Source organism: Mesoplodon densirostris, chromosome 9 (genome assembly GCF_025265405.1).
Source record: "Mesoplodon densirostris isolate mMesDen1 chromosome 9, mMesDen1 primary haplotype, whole genome shotgun sequence".
Classification (NCBI taxonomy): Eukaryota; Metazoa; Chordata; class Mammalia; order Artiodactyla; family Ziphiidae; genus Mesoplodon; species Mesoplodon densirostris.
In genome coordinates this window covers 72,064,370-72,080,311 of record NC_082669.1, presented here as the reverse complement: position 1 = coordinate 72,080,311, position 15,942 = coordinate 72,064,370, and the positions used below count along the sequence as shown (strand labels likewise).

The window sequence follows — 15,942 nt, the reverse complement described above, 5'->3', positions numbered from 1 at the left end:
GGGCACGAACCCGTGTCCCCTGTATCGGCAGGCGGACTCTCAACCACTGCGCCACCAGGGAAGCCCTACTGCAGTATTCTTAAAATCACGTTTTTAATGCCCTATAAGATCTGGTTTAAAAATAGCACTCCAGGGTGAACTTATATGTAAAGTCAAGATTCTGTAAGGTGAATAATCTTCCTAATATGCTTTACACTTTATATCTATATATCTTTGAAAAGCAACAAGATCTTTCAAGCATACTGATTTGTTTAAACCCATCAGCCTCTGATATAAACAAAAATATTGGCTAATCAGAAATATCAGTGACTTCCTTCTGCTTGGATCATTAATTTTAAAAAGTAACAGATATGGTGAAACTTTTTAAGGTAACAAACTGTGTTGCATTAATTATACTTAAAATATCATAAAGCATTTTGTTAAAATCTATATCATTTGACCTTATAGTGAAAAGAAATTATACCACCCTCCTTCCAGTTAAAAAATTTCAGTCCAAGGACTTGTGAGTTCACCTGGGGAGTTGAAATTCTTTCTCAGAGAAATAACGTGTTAATAGGAAACAGAAATGAGTAGAGAGATACTATATCCCGTTAGTTAGAAAATCAGGGCGTATGCATTCTAAATGAAACAAACATACAAGAGAAAAGATAAGAGTTACAATCATGGAGGAGGCAAATTCAAGTTGAAAAGCTTCTTCCCAAATACAGTGTACACTCTTGTATATCAACTGTAGAATATTTAAGACCCCACGCTCAGTTACATCACAACATTGTTTATTATGTGAAATTTTTACAATACAAACAAAAAAAATACAGAAATGCAATATATGAATACAGCTAAATGCAGAATGGTGACTTTTTTTTCTTTTCAAGAGGCCATGGTTCCCATTTCTAGTAAAATAAAGAGACTGCACGTAGGTAGAAATAGGTTGGTTGTTAGCTTCACAATTTTGCCTAGAAATGATCTATAAATGCATTTTTTCCCCCTGCTACTTACCATAAAGTGTAAAAGGGAATTAAAGGAAAGTTTCCTTGTTGGTTCCTACCATATGAAAGATGCTATATTCTATTTTAGCAGGGCCAATATATGGAAAATACCTAAATTAAATGTTATTACAAAAATGAAGCGGTAATGAGATTCTGGCTAAAGAGGGCACTAAATAAGAATAATATATATTTAAAGAATCCAAAACAAACAAAAAAAGAGGTTGTTATAAAAAAGCTCTAGGTGCGTTGTAAGCATATAGGTTTTTTTTTCCATGTGTATTTTTAAACAATGGAAGTGTCAAAAAATAGGGTCAACTGTGTTAGACTAAATTACATTATTGTATATGCTGCACTGAATGGAAACTTTGTATTATAATTCATAAAGAAGCATAGTTTGCATCATATTATGGCAATTTATCCTCAGTGAAAACCTTCCAGAGTCCTTTTATTTTGGAATATCCTGTAAACAATCAAACTACCAGAACATGATTGTACAACAGTAAAATGTTTTCTTGCATTAATTTGAAGACATCTGTTTAATAAAAAAAGAAAACATAGGAAAGGTACTTAGAGCTGTTAGTTTCTAAGTACACAACACCCTAGACAATTAAAGGCATCTTAACCTCCGTCAAGAACAAAAAATAATAATAATAATTTTTGTCATGCTGTTAAATCCATCATTAAGGATAAAACTGGTGCAAATTGGTCAAACGGATCCAACAAACACTGATGTCCAAGCTGGCATGTTGGCAACTAATATGTAACTGGTGGTCAAGAGAGGGTTTAAAAGATCTTCCCTTTCTTCTTGTTCTTTTCCAAGGTTCTAAATGATTAAAGGAAAATAATCAAAATGAGTGACCACTTTATAAACATAGATAACATATGGTAGCAATAGCTAAACCAACTACAACTGTGTTGGATTTTCAAACACTACGTTTTCATTTAAAAATTAGAAGATTTAAAGTTAACAATAAGGACAATACTAGTCTACAATATTATTTTCTTGGACAAATATTTGACAAAATTCCAAGACAAACAGTAAAAAAACATGACAAAACCCCATTTTTAATATACAAGCACAATTTTTCCTAAATGAAACAGTGCAAATCAAAAAAGATCAACTGACATCAACCTGGGTATCCTTTTCTCCTACTGCCATTTGCATTCTGAAATGCTTCGCTTTTACAAAATATTTTCTTCTTCCTTGGGGAAAAAGTTAATAGAAGGATAGTGTTGAAAATCTTGAAAATGTTTAGCAGTGAGGGTAAACTGTAGAATCCTTAAAGGGATACAACTTTTCAGTTTTAAATGGGACTAATGAGGAAAAGAAGAAAACCAAAGTACAAATACTACTGGTTTTTGTGTAAATTAAGAGTAACTAATTAGCTGCATTAGGAATTAGATATCCAAAATTTTATCTTAATGAAATAATTCAACACAATAAAGACATACCTCTAAATGTATAAAAGATCTTTGTAGCAGCGTTCTCTATGTTTGCCAAAAATTAAATACAACCATTATGTCCAACATTTGATGGGAAAAGGTAAGCAACTGATTATGGTGAGTCAACTGAAGAGAATGTTATGAAGCTACTAAATTATAATTATGAAGATTGTTAAGTCATGGAAAATGTTTACAGTGAAAAAAATGTTATAATAGACAGACTGCATCCATCTATATAAAAGATTCATCCATGAAAATTATTTGTGCTTGGGATTTATGATAATGAATGATGTCTTTTTAAATGTTATTTTAATGTTTTTCAAATAAATAGGAAAATAATTCTTTAAAGCATTAATACACACATTTCTTGGGAATCTGATATTAGATACCTTGAAGAGTTCTGTTGCTCTAAAATACGTTGTTGGGCTTCCCAATTTGCTTTCTCATCTTCAAACTGACGACGTTTTTCCTCTAATTCTTTGTGCTGTGCTTCCAAATTCTTTTTCATTTGCTCATGGCGCCGTTGGAGCTAATTCAGAGCACAATATATAAAATAAAACTGTTTGAGAAATCAGGAGCAGAAGTACATTTCATCCAAGCATCCTAATGAGCATTCAGTTCTTATGCTATAAATTCAAAGTATCACCTGGTTTTAGCACTGTCTAATCTTTTAGCACTGTCTAAAATTCCTCTACCTATAGGACTTACCACCCAAAAGGCCAGTGATCAAAGAGAATAATCTTGGTAAACAGGGAAAAAAAGAGTACAATAAGCTACAGTGTGTAGCACTTTATAATGGGCATACCCTATCTTATCATCTCATTTTTCCTTACTCACAAAACATGTAGGAAGCTGGGCAGGGAAGACACCACTGCTCCCACTTCATAGATGACCAAACAGTTGCAGAGTTTATGTCACTTGCCCAAAGTCATTAGCCAAAGAGTGGCAGAACCAGGATTTGAACCTGTCTTGTAATTCCAAGTTCAGAAAGCTGAGCCAAGTGAAAAGAAAGCAAATAGATGAGGATCTAAGAGTTACAAGATCACGGGATAAGGTCCCCGATTCTTATAAAGCAGTGGTTCTCAAATATCAGTCTTCGTACAAATCACCTGAATGCTTGTTAAAAATATAGAATCCTGGGGGCTTCCCTGGTGGCGCAGTGGTTGAGAGTCCGCCTGCCAATGCAGGGGACACGGGTTTGTGCCCCGGTCTGGGAAGATCCCACATGCAGTGGAGCGGCTGGGCCTGTGAGCCATGGCTGCTGAACCTGCACGTCTGGAGCCTGTGCTCCGCGATGGGAGAGGCCACAACAGTGAGAGGCCCGCACACCGCAAAAAAAAATAAAGAATCCTGGACCTCACACAGACATACTGAATTAGAATCTCTAGGTTTTTGTTAAGTCTAGAAATCTACATTTTCAACAAGCCCCCGTGATTCTAAAGCAGGTGGTTCTTTCTACATTGAGAACTAATGCTATAAAGAATGCTGGCTGAAAGGTGGAAAACACTCATGCAGAGTAACTGCAGAAACAAAGAGCTTATCTAATAGTTCATTAAATAATTAATTTAGGTGCTAGTTAATCCATTTCTGAGGAAAACAGTCATAGAAAAAAAACTACAACGAATAACTAAGAACTTTTTTTTCCCTAAGAACTATTAATATTAAAAACTTTCAGATGTCCAGGAACTATGTTTTATTAAAGACTGTATTACACCAATGAATTAACATCTTGAATTTGGATTGTAATTTCACATACAACTTGTTTTCTTAATTACTTTGTAAACCCACAAAAAGTGACTTCATATTCATTCTCATTCCAAATTATTTCATGCAGTTCTTACAAAACAAAACCATCTAAAATATATTTAAGCAAACATAAATCAAATTTGAGGTAACACCTTCCTCATGATAGCAAACAAGTTACTAAGAAAATGTCAGAAAATAGGAAAACAGGAAAATGCCTTTGGTTATTAAAAAAAATGCAAGGGAATTATATACACACAATTCAGAATAGTCACCTCTGAGAAGGAGAGAGAGGGTACAATAGGGGAGAGACACAAAGGGGCCTCAAATGAACTGATGATGCCTTATTTTTTTAAGCTGGACCACAGGTTCACCAGTGTTCATCATTCTTTACCTGTACATTTCTGTCACATATACATATCTTTGTGTTAACTGCATGTAGGTTAAAAGTACAGGTCACAATCCTTCACTTCCTAGAAACCCTTGGGGTTAGATGTGTTTCATAGTTCAGAATTTTTCAGATTTCAGAAAGCCAATACTACTTAGAAAGGTCTATATACTCTATTTACAAAACAACTCCTGGGCTGTCTAAGGTAGCACCTATAACCAAACACACTATTTTTTTGCAGTGAAGTATATAAATATTCACATCAAGTGGGATAAAACTATTAGTTCTATGTCTGGTTTTGCAGTTTTCTGAAACTGTGGATACATGATTATGGACTTGTCTAGTGATTAAGAACAAAGTTAAGTGTATTCAAATACTGGCTTACAGCTATGCAGCATAGACCAAGTTAATTTATCTTTCCGCTCATTTAAAAAAGGGAAATGGACAATAATATCCATCTTGAAGGGCTGTGGTATGAATTAAATGACATAATCCATGAAAAATGCTTAATACTGTGCCTGATACACTGTGCTGCTGGATATTAGCAACTGTGCCCCAAACAAATATTTCTAGCACTTGAGAAAAAACAGTGTTAAACAAGGTTAAATAGGTTTCTTCACCTATATATTTACATACTTATATGGCTTACTGAATTAGGAGAAACTTGGTCGAGATCTCTTTACAGGTCCTTTTAATGTTAATACAGATTCTATCCTTCAAAGAGCAGTTAAGTTTCGCAAAACTCTGTTTTCACCATTCACAGTAATCGTAAAAACTCTCAAAGGGTTCTGTAACTACAGTTTTATAATTGTTTGTTTATAATATTTACTCTTAGGAGCAGGCCCTAAAATATGTCTATACCAAATGTAAATTCAACTCCTTTTAGATTTTCATCATAATCTCAAGGTGGAGATAATGCAGACTCTTGATTACTCCTGTTTTTATTCACCTTCTGATACGGATTTTCCAGATTATTTATTAATTAGTGAAGGGGTAGAGACTCGGATGGATAGATTTAATAAAAAGCTAATTAATAAAAAAGACTAAACTTAATCTCCTAAATGTCATCTTAATAACAGATGCCAGGGATGCTATTTCTGCAGTGCTTGGTAGTCTTAGACCAGGAGGAGCTATTCTGTATCCCCACTGAATTAAGCATATGATAAATATAACAACAGTGAAAGTTTTTTTTTAATAAGAGATTACATGAAAAGCCCAGTGATTTAAGAGAAATCTAATGTGGAATAAAAACATCTTCTCAAAATTACTGAATACTTTACTCCATGCATTCCATCTACTCAATGGATCAGAGTACTTTTGGTTATATATTTAGTCAAAGAAGGTTTATGTATTTTATGCAGTAATTCATTACAAAAGCAAAGAGACCAACTGTAAGGATCTAACAGACTAGATCGGAGTCTCCTTTTAATATATTTAAACACAAATATTATTATATTAGTGGAGCCACATATAAACACAGGGATCTCACTGAATTTTATTGTTAAAAGTAATTTTAAAAGTATTTCATATTAATGTCATCCCATATATTTAAAAGTAATTTTCAGCACAATGATAATAAATCTGTGCTGAGAAATTATACTGAAATTGTTGATTTATTTTGTGTTTACCTAGAGTTTCTTCTACTGCTCTTGGACATCAAGCCAACTACTTACCGTATAGATGCTTGTGTTAGTGTGTTTTTTCCTCCATCTTTTATTTCTTATCACTTATTGAAGGATATGTCTTCATGATCTTTTTGATTAATAGAAACTAAATATATGCCTCAACATCTAGAGATTCCAAGGTAGTATATCAGCTTGCTGGAATGCTTTGTCACCACTCTACCTGATTTTTGTAACAGTGGGAATTACGTTGACACTATATTACAAATAAGGCCCAACTCATTTATAAAAATCACATTTCTTCATTTTTTCCTCTGTCTGTAATTTACCTTGGCATGCCTATAGTTTAACTAAGGTTCTTTCTTTTTCATTCATATGCAAATAAGTCTGGTCTATTATTATTACACGTACGCTAGTTTTTATTCTTACATTAACCCAAAACTCTGATCTTTACTTTTCTTATATTGACTAGATGGAATGGCTTATAATTTCATTTCTTATAACTTGTTAATTATAGCTAATAAAATTTATTGTAAGTATTCTACTATGTCTTCCTACCAAGTATACTTGTATTCAAATACATATTAAAATATATATTATTGTAAACATAGTGCTTGCTTTTATTTTTCCATTTTATTGTTAGCATATTGTATTTGAAAAGATCTGGAGAAAGGTTATATTATCTATGAATTTTATTAAAGGTACTTTTAAAAGGAATATTGTGCCTATAAAAGGTGAAAATATTAGGTTGATTACCTCAGCTTCAGAGTCCTTCAGTTTTTGAACTTTTTCTTTGACCTTCATCTCAAACACCTGCTCCATCTCCATCTCCATCTTCTTCATCTTAGCTACATGCTCCCTTCTTTCTTCTTCCATTTGTGCAAGAGGGCTCCTGTGAACATTAAAGATAATCATTTAACATCTAAAAATGAAAAGTGTAATACAAAACTCTGAAACAATGATGAAAACAAATGAGCTGCTGTGTGCCATTACTAAGTTCTCTGCTGTTTTTTGAAAATAAGTTTCAAAATAATTTTTCAATTATTCTGACACCACCTTAAATGACATGGAACACAGATTTGAAGTTTTATATATGAACATGTTAAAAATTCTCTAGAAACTTTAAAAATTTATAAATATTTATAATTTAGAACTTCCTTCCATGAAGTTTCATAGCTAAACTTGAAAGTCTCTAGTGAATAATTATTATGAAAATAGATCTACCAAAGGCAACTATATTAGCAGAACGTTTCTCTAAACCTAATGCATATCAAATCTAAAGATAACACATAAAATAAACTGTAGAAGGAAAATGGAAAGGACACATTCCCTAAATACATTCTTAGAAAGGAAAACTAGAAGAAAATTACTTAATTTTGTATTTTAAACAAAATTTTAATGTGAAAAAAGGTATTGAGTTAATGAAGTCAATACATGTAGAATATTTTTAGTTCTACAATTTTCCAAGTGTTATAATCTCTCCTTTTAGACGACTACTGACATCACAATAATTCAAACCTATTTTAGTTACTGAATTGATATGCTAGAAAAAACTACCAGGCAATACCTAGAACACTCTTCGTTGAGGCAAGCAGAGTATTTCTAGACCACTTAATGTAATTTTAATGCTCTTGAAAAATTCATTCCACCTATGTCAAATATTTTAGTGTCTTAAGTTTTAAAGATGGTCAGTGATCACACACACAAAAGAGAGAGAGAGAGAGAGAGTGAAGAAGCAAATGAATATCTTGACATTTCTGAAATGCCAAACAATAGACACAAGCAGTTAAAAGTAGTTCACTCTATTGACATTAAACTCCACAGGCTCAAACCTCTGCACAATTTTGTTCAAAATTTTCATGTTGAAAAATACTACAAATGAGCTTTATGTGAAGGCTAGTATATTTACAGACACAAGAGAATGCCGAAGTATCAGTAACCTATTACAGCCCCAGGGAGGAAAGAAAAGTGGGCTCTGTGGCTTTCACGATCTCTAAAAACAATTCAATACACTGGGACAACTTAAAAGAGGCAGGCTCTTTTCTGACTTTATTGATAAAACATGTTTATTTTGCCTCCACAAAAACAGGCTTTGACCATTTAATTGTACATATTAAATTGGTGAACTTTATCTCAATAAAGTGGTTAAAAAGTTAAATCATGGCTTAAAAACAAAGTCAGGCTTTGTATTTCATCCGTAACTTCAAGGCTAGTCATTTTAATCCTGATTTGACACACTCTTGATTATGGTGACTTCTCTCCCTACAAGGCTGAGTATTTTGACCATTACAACACTATTCTTCCCTCTCGAGGAGGAGGACAAGAGAGCAAGATGGAAAATATTAAATGAGCAACAGGACAGAAAGAACACTGGCTACTGATTTTTCTTAGCAAAAAGGAAGGACAAAGATGTGATGTACTGTTGTGACCAAAAGGATTTGTTTTTGAAGTTAGTTTAAGTTAGAACAAAACGTTACTTAACTAAAGGATATTCCTTCACCAAAAGAAAACTTATAAACCTTCGGTATGTCTTAACAATTAAACAATTAATCAGAAGTTCTGAAAATGAAAATAAACCAAACATTAACTTAGAAGAAGAATCAACATTCAAAAAGTGAGGTAAACTGAAATAAATTTTAAAGTGTAAATATCATTATTTCATTAAAAGCTGATAAGGCCCTTCATATTAATATATTTCTCATCTTTATGGCAGGTGTTTTTAATACAGGGGCCTTGGATCTCTTGCGCAGAGTGTCAATGAATGCCCTGAAATGACATACCAAATAAATGTGTGTTTGTGTTGTGTATTCATGCAAGCATTTTTCCAGTGAGAGGGTTCAAAGCTTTTGTTTGATTTCTGTAAAATTCACTTTTGCCACTCCCCAAAACACTTTTAGGCTCTAGAAAAAAAAATACTCTAATAACGATTTTTTAATTGACAGTCTTAAATAACTGAAACTGTATGTTTAAGAAACTTAGATTATCCAACAATACTGCTGCAATTTGAAAATAAATATATTGTAAAAAATTATAAAAAACTAGAGTTAAAGAAATAAATTAGGGCTTCCCTGGTGGCGCAGTGGTTGAGAGTCTGCCTGCCGATGCAGGGGACGCATGTTCGTGCCCCAGTCGGGGAAGATCCCACATGCTGCGAAGCGGCTGGGCCCGTGAGCCATGGCCGCTGAGCCTGCGCGTCCGGAGCCTGTGCTCCGCAATGGGAGAGGCCACAACAGTGAGAGGCCCACATACCGTAAGTAAGGAAGGAAGGAAGGAAGGAAGGCAGGAAGGAAGGAAGTAAGGAAGTAAGTAAGTAAGTAAGTAAATAAATAAATAAATAAATAAGAATTCACACAGAATTGAGATTTTCAATATATACTCTTACTTATAATAACCTATCTATAAAATGCTCATTTAATTTCATCCTTGGGAGGAATAAGTCAATCCATATAAATGTAAAGAATCTGCAGTATAATTTGCACATGAAAAGACTAGCACCTTACCAACAGTAAACACTGTCATCTAGATTATTATTTAAATAACTCTTGGAGGAAAATAGAAGACTGCAGAGAAACATGTTATGATGTTTTGAAATTTGCTTTTAAATTCAAATTTTAAATATTAAAAATCTTCACATACTAAAACTGCTTATGTCTTCAGAAAAACAAATAACCACTTACATGCCGTCAACTGTATCATATCTAAAAGAACAAAAAATAGAGACTTAGCACACTTAAATGACACTAAAAGCAGCAACTAAAGGCAAATCCACAGATTTCACAATAAAAGTATGTGCCCTAAAACAAAAGTTTACGGCCAAATTTGTTGAAGCTAGTTAATTTCTTTTCCAAATTCTGTTAGTAATCCCTGTACCAAATCATTATGAAAATAAATAGGCTGTGCGATTATCTTCTGACAGCCTGCTCAAATTTCTAAACTTATTTAAATATGTATACTTTCAAAGAAATTAGCAATATTTCACATTTGAGATACTTTAAGCTTTTCAGCCTTGTAAAACTACTGGACTCCTTAACCAAATGAATTGATATCCAGTATTATAAGAAAATGGTTACATGTATCTAAAATGAATTTTTGGAAGCCTCTCACCAGTCAAAATGATGTTTCAAATCTCATTTTTAAATTAAGTAGCACCCAAATTCTAGTCATTTTTACTAAAGTGATATTTAGAAAACTGTAACACAAAATTGTGCGTATAATGTAGAAAATGCAGGAAAAAGGATCAATTTAAAAAAAATTAACTTTATTTTTTATAAAGCAGTTTCTTATTAGTTATCTATTTTATACATATTAGTGTATATATGTCAATCCCAACCTCCCAATTCATCCCACCACCACCACCACCCACCACTTTCCCCCTCTGGTGTCCATACGTTTGTCCTCTACATCTGTGTCTCTATTTCTGCCCTGCAAACCGGTTCATCTGTACCATTTTTCTAGGTTCCACATATATGCATTAATATACGATATTTGTTTTTCTCTTTCTGACTTACTTCACCCTGTATGACAGTCTCTAGATCTATCCACGTCTCAACAAATGACCCAATTTCATTCCTGTTTATGGCTGAGTAATATTCCATTGTATATTTGTACCACATCTTCTTTATCCATTGGTCTGTCGATGGGAATTTAGGTTGTTTCCATGACCTGGCTACTGTAAATAGTGCTGCAATGAACTGGGGTGCATGTGTCTTTTTGAATTATGGTTTTCTCTGGGTATATGCCCAGTAGTGGGATTGCTGGGTCATATGGTAATTTTATCTTTAGTTCTTTAAGGAACCTCCATACTGTTCTCCATAGTGACTGTATCAATTTAAATTCCCACCAACAGTGCAAGAGGGTTCCCTTTTCTCCACACCCTCTCCAGCATTTGTTTGTAGATTTTCTGATGATGCCCATTCTAACTGGTGTGAGGTGATACCTCACTGTAGTTTTGATTTGCATTTCTCTAAAAATTAGTGATGTTGAGCAGCTTTTCATGTGCTTCTTGGCCATCTGTATGTCTTCTTTGAAGAAATGCCTATTTAGGTCTTCTGCACATTTTTGGATTGGGTTGTTTTTTTTATATTGAGCTACATGAGCTGTTTATATATTTTGGAGATTAATCCTTTGTCCGTTGATTCGTTTGCAAATATTTTCTCCCATTCAGAGGGTTGTCTTTTTGTCTTGTTTGTAGTTTCCTTTGCTTTTACAAAAGCTTTTTTTATTAGGTCCCATTTGTTTATTTTTGTTTTTATTTCCATTACTCTAGGAGGTGGATCAAAAAAGATCTTGCTGTGATTTATGTCAAAGAGTGTTCTTCCTATGTTTTCCTCTAAGAGTTTTATAGTGTCCCATCTTACATTTAGGTCTCTAATCCATTTTATTATTGTGTACAGTGTTAGGGAGTGTTCTAATTTCATTCTTTTACATGTAGCTATCCAGTTTTCCCAGGACCACTTATTGAAGAGACTGTCTTTTCTCCATTGTATATCCTTGCCTCCTCTGTCACAGATTAGTTGACCATAGGTGCATGCGTTTATCTCTGGGCTCTCTATCCTGTTCCATTGATCTATATTTCTGTTTTTGTGGCAGCACCATATTGTCTTGATTACTGTAGCTTTGTAGTATAGTCTGAAGTCAGGGAGTCTAATTCCTCCAGTTCTGTCTTTTTCCCCTCAAGATTGCTTTGGCTATTCGGGATCTTTTGTGTCTCCATACAAATTTTAAGATATTTTGTTCTAGGTCTGTAAAAAATGCCATTGGTAATTTGATAGGGATTGCATTGAATCTGTAGATTGCTTTGGGTAGTATAGTCATCTTCACAATATTGATTCTTCCAATCTAAGAACATGGTATATCTCTCCATCTGTTTGTGTCATCTTTGATCTCTTTCATCAGTGTCTTATAGTTTTCTGAGTACAGGTCTTTTACCACCTTTTGTAGGTTTATTCCTAGGTATTTTATTCTTTTTGTTGCGATGGTGAATGGGATTGTTTCCTTAACTTCTCTTTCTGATCTTTCATTGTTAGTGAATAGGAATGCAAGAGATTTCTGTGCATTAATTTTGTATCCTGCAACTTTACCAAATTCATTGATTAGCTCTAGTAGTTTTCTGGTAGCATCTTTAGGATTCTCTATGTATAGTATCATGTCATCTGCAACAGTGACAGTTTTACTTCTTCTTTTCCAATTTGTATTCCTTTTATTTCTTTTTCTTCTCTGATTTCTGTGGCTAGGACTTCCCAAACTACGTTGAAAAATAGTGGCAAGAGTGGGCATCCTTGTCTTGTTCCTGATCTTAGAGGAAATGCTTTCAGTTTTTTACTATTGAGAATGATGTTTGCTGTGGGTTTGTCGTATATGGCCTTTATTAGGTTGAGGTAGGTTCCCTCTCTGCCCACTTTCTGGAGAGTTTTTATCATAAATGGGTGCTGAATTTTGTCAAAGGCTTTTTTTTTTCTGCATCTATTGAGATGATCATATGGTTTTTCTTCTTCAATTTGTTAATATGGTGTATCACACTGATTGATTTGTGTATACTGAAGAATCCTTGCATTCCTGGGATAAATCCCACTTGATCATGGTGTATGATTCTGGAAAAAGGATCACTTTTTGTCGTCACATTTCAAATGAAAGTTTTTTTATTAGGTGACTAGGAAAACCATTTAAATTATATCATTACCTGCCTGCTTTTTAATGAAAACTCTTCTTCACACACGTAGATAAGCTAAAGCTTATAAACTTAAACTTGTCAGAGAAATTTAAAGCAACTCAGTCAAAAAAAATGAAAAGACCTGGTAAAAAAATTTTTTAAAAAAGGCTACAATATAACCTGAACAGCACATTAAATCCCCAAAGATATAACTTAGCTCCTTTTAGGGATCTATTCAAGGGGTGACAGTTCCTGAAAGCCATCAGATGACTTACTCTTTTCATGTGACCAACAATAGAATCACAGCAAGGACCACACTTAAGGCTGACCCAGTAAGGCCCTACTGTGGTTGTTTTACATGACCCACATTTTGAGTGTAATGGAAAGACAACCACATTTCATTTAAATTATGTGTGGTCTTTCCTGAAGAACTCATTAAGCAAGTACATTTACATATTTTTGCTTCAGTGGTGTGGTAGGTATACAGACATGTAGCAATTTTCATACAAAATTTTCCAAAGGAATTTCACTTAAAACAAGAATTTCAAAGACCAACAAAAATTTCCAAACATTCTGGGAAACAACAGTTACCAGCAGTTTATTTTGCCAAGTGAGAGTGTTAAAAATAAATGTAAATAAAACAATACTATCATTATATTTTCATGAAAGGACACATGAACAAGAGTAAAAGATATAACTGAATAAATTACTTTTTTTTTGAAAAATGGGACAAATTTCAGAAAATTGTCTTTATATCTCTTTAGATCAATGAAAACTTTGTCATGTACCAAAAGAGTTCTGAGGATTAGCCTTTAGAAACCTGTATTTTTAGTCATTTATAGGAATTCAGTTATCCATAGAGTTTTCCCAAGACTACAGATGGAGAAGGCTGTAGAAAACAAAAATAAAATTAACATATGGGAAAGAGGTAACTCCAACCTGACCACCTCAATAAAGCAGAACAGATATAGAAATAAAGTGAGTCACACAAGTTTTTTGGCTTCTCAGGGCATATAAAAGTTATGTTTACACTACACTGCAGTCTATTAGATGTGCAGCAGCATTATGTCTTAGAAAACAATGTATATACCTTAATTGAAAAATATGTTATTGCTGAAGAATGCTAACCGTCATCTGAGCCTTTAGTGAGTCGTAGGAGGAACATCAAAGATCACTGATTACAGATCAACATAACAAATATAATAATAATAAAGTTTAAAACAGCGGTCCCCAACCTTTTCGGCACCAGGGACTGGTTTTGTGGAAGACAATTTTTCCACAGACTTGGTGGGGGGCGGGGGAGTTGTTCAGGTGGTAATGCAAGCAATGGGGAGCAGCAGATGAAGCTTCACTTGCCCACCGCCCATCTCCTGCTGTGCGGCCCGGTTCCTAACAGGCCATGGACCAATACCAGTCCACGGCCCGGGGGTTGGGGAACCCGGGTTTAAAACACTGTGAGAATTACCAATGTAACACAGAGACATGAAGAAAGCAAATGTCAGTGGGAAAATGGCAAAGACAGATTTGCTTGATGCAGTACGCCACAAACCTTCAATCTGTAAAAAACACATTATCTGCGAAGTGTAATAAAGCAAAGTGCAATAAAACAAGGTATGCCTGTAAAAGATGTAAGGAAGACCACAAAGGAAGAAGCAAGTAAAACTTTAAAAAAGCATGTTGAACAAAAAAGGATACCTCTCCCCTTATTGGGGATTACTTTACGAGATCTGCAATCTTGACATGGTTAATTCTCCACTTTCCTTTACAACCTTGTTGAATCTCTTTTAATTTGGAACCTGACCTCCCTTTCTGTTACTTCTAACCATCCTCCACCCTCTGGACAGGGGTGGGCAAGATATACTCTCCCTGAGGAAAACAGATGACTTGATATTTTCTTTGCCAGACACAAGTAATACCTGAACACAGCTGCTAAGAATAGAGCTCACTTTTCCAGACTCCAGCCTTGAGACAAATCAGTATTTGATGAGACAAGCTCAGCTATGTTTCAGATTTTAACCATATAATCAAAATCTTGGGTTTTGTCCCCAGCTTTACTGAGATATAATTGACATATAGTATTGTCTCAGTTTAAGGTATACAATGTGATGTCGAGGACCACTAACATAACAGAAAGGCACATTTTGAAACATATAAACCAAATACCAAATATTTTTATTTTTAACCCATGGTTCAGTACACTCTACAGTCCATCTGAAACTGTCTCCAAAAATTAAATATAAGATAAATTAATCTACTTTATGCTTAACATTAAAAAAATTAACTTATATTCTAAAATGAAGTGTAATTAGCACTCTGTGGAGCGTACACTGCCAAAGGTTAATGTAACTATAAATTTTAAATAGATGTATATCTGTATGTGTAAGTATATGTCTATATATTGTATAAGAACAATTAAAAAACACAGGTCCATCAGCAATCAGATGAATAAATGACCTTATTCACAAGTTTATTTCTTTCTCAAATTCCCTGCAGATGCTGTTTAGAGACCATATGAAGTAATAAAGAAAGTGATAAAATGACCACTTTTTTTTTTTAATGACCAAAGTTCAGTGGTCTTCAAACTGAGGTCTCTATTTATATGAAGAGAGTTACTTGAGTCTGTGCAGTTTTAAGAGAATCAATTTCCAGATCTTCAACTTCCATACAAAGTTTTGCCTAAAGTGATCTGCCTGAAAATTATCAAGTTAACAGAGAGTCCATTTCTCACATTACAGAAGAAAGACCTACTCCTTCTTACCTATCCCTTACTAAGGTACACTGTACCTGAAGGTATGAAAACCTCCAGGTGACAAGAGAGAAGTCTCTTTCAATGATTAATCAAACACTATAACATAAACCTGTAAGAGTGTATCTCCAAGTATTAAACATGTTTCTATTAAGGGCATGGTGTGGTGTTAGAAACATGGTATTTGGGTCCCTGTCAGGATGCTCTGAATTAAGATATATAGCAAAGGGAGGTGGCTGGAGACCTGGCAATTTCTGTTTAATAACTCTACCTTTTCCACTCTGAGCTCCCTGAAACCTCAACCTCTCCGTGCCACCATTATCAAAGGATGCATTGCTAGGGAGAAAAAAGTCCCATGGGAGAAA

General features: G+C 34.1%; 1 protein-coding gene across 2 annotated transcripts in view; it reads right to left on the bottom strand.

Annotated features, from left to right (window-relative positions):
• Nucleotides 1-777: 777 nt before the first annotated feature.
• SEPTIN7 (septin 7) overlaps nt 778-15,942 on the bottom strand; it is a 74,633-nt gene continuing 59,468 nt past the window's right edge. The window contains exons 11-13 of one of the 2 annotated variants that reach the window (XM_060107567.1): nt 6,939-7,074; nt 2,819-2,958; nt 778-1,809 (exon numbers count right to left, since the gene is read on the bottom strand). In XM_060107567.1, the coding sequence (XP_059963550.1) occupies nt 1,770-1,809; nt 2,819-2,958; nt 6,939-7,074 (316 nt within the window). In that variant the 3' untranslated portion in view covers nt 778-1,769. The remainder of the gene's footprint in view (nt 1,810-2,818; nt 2,959-6,938; nt 7,075-15,942) is intronic. The other variant, XM_060107568.1, reaches the window with a different exon arrangement.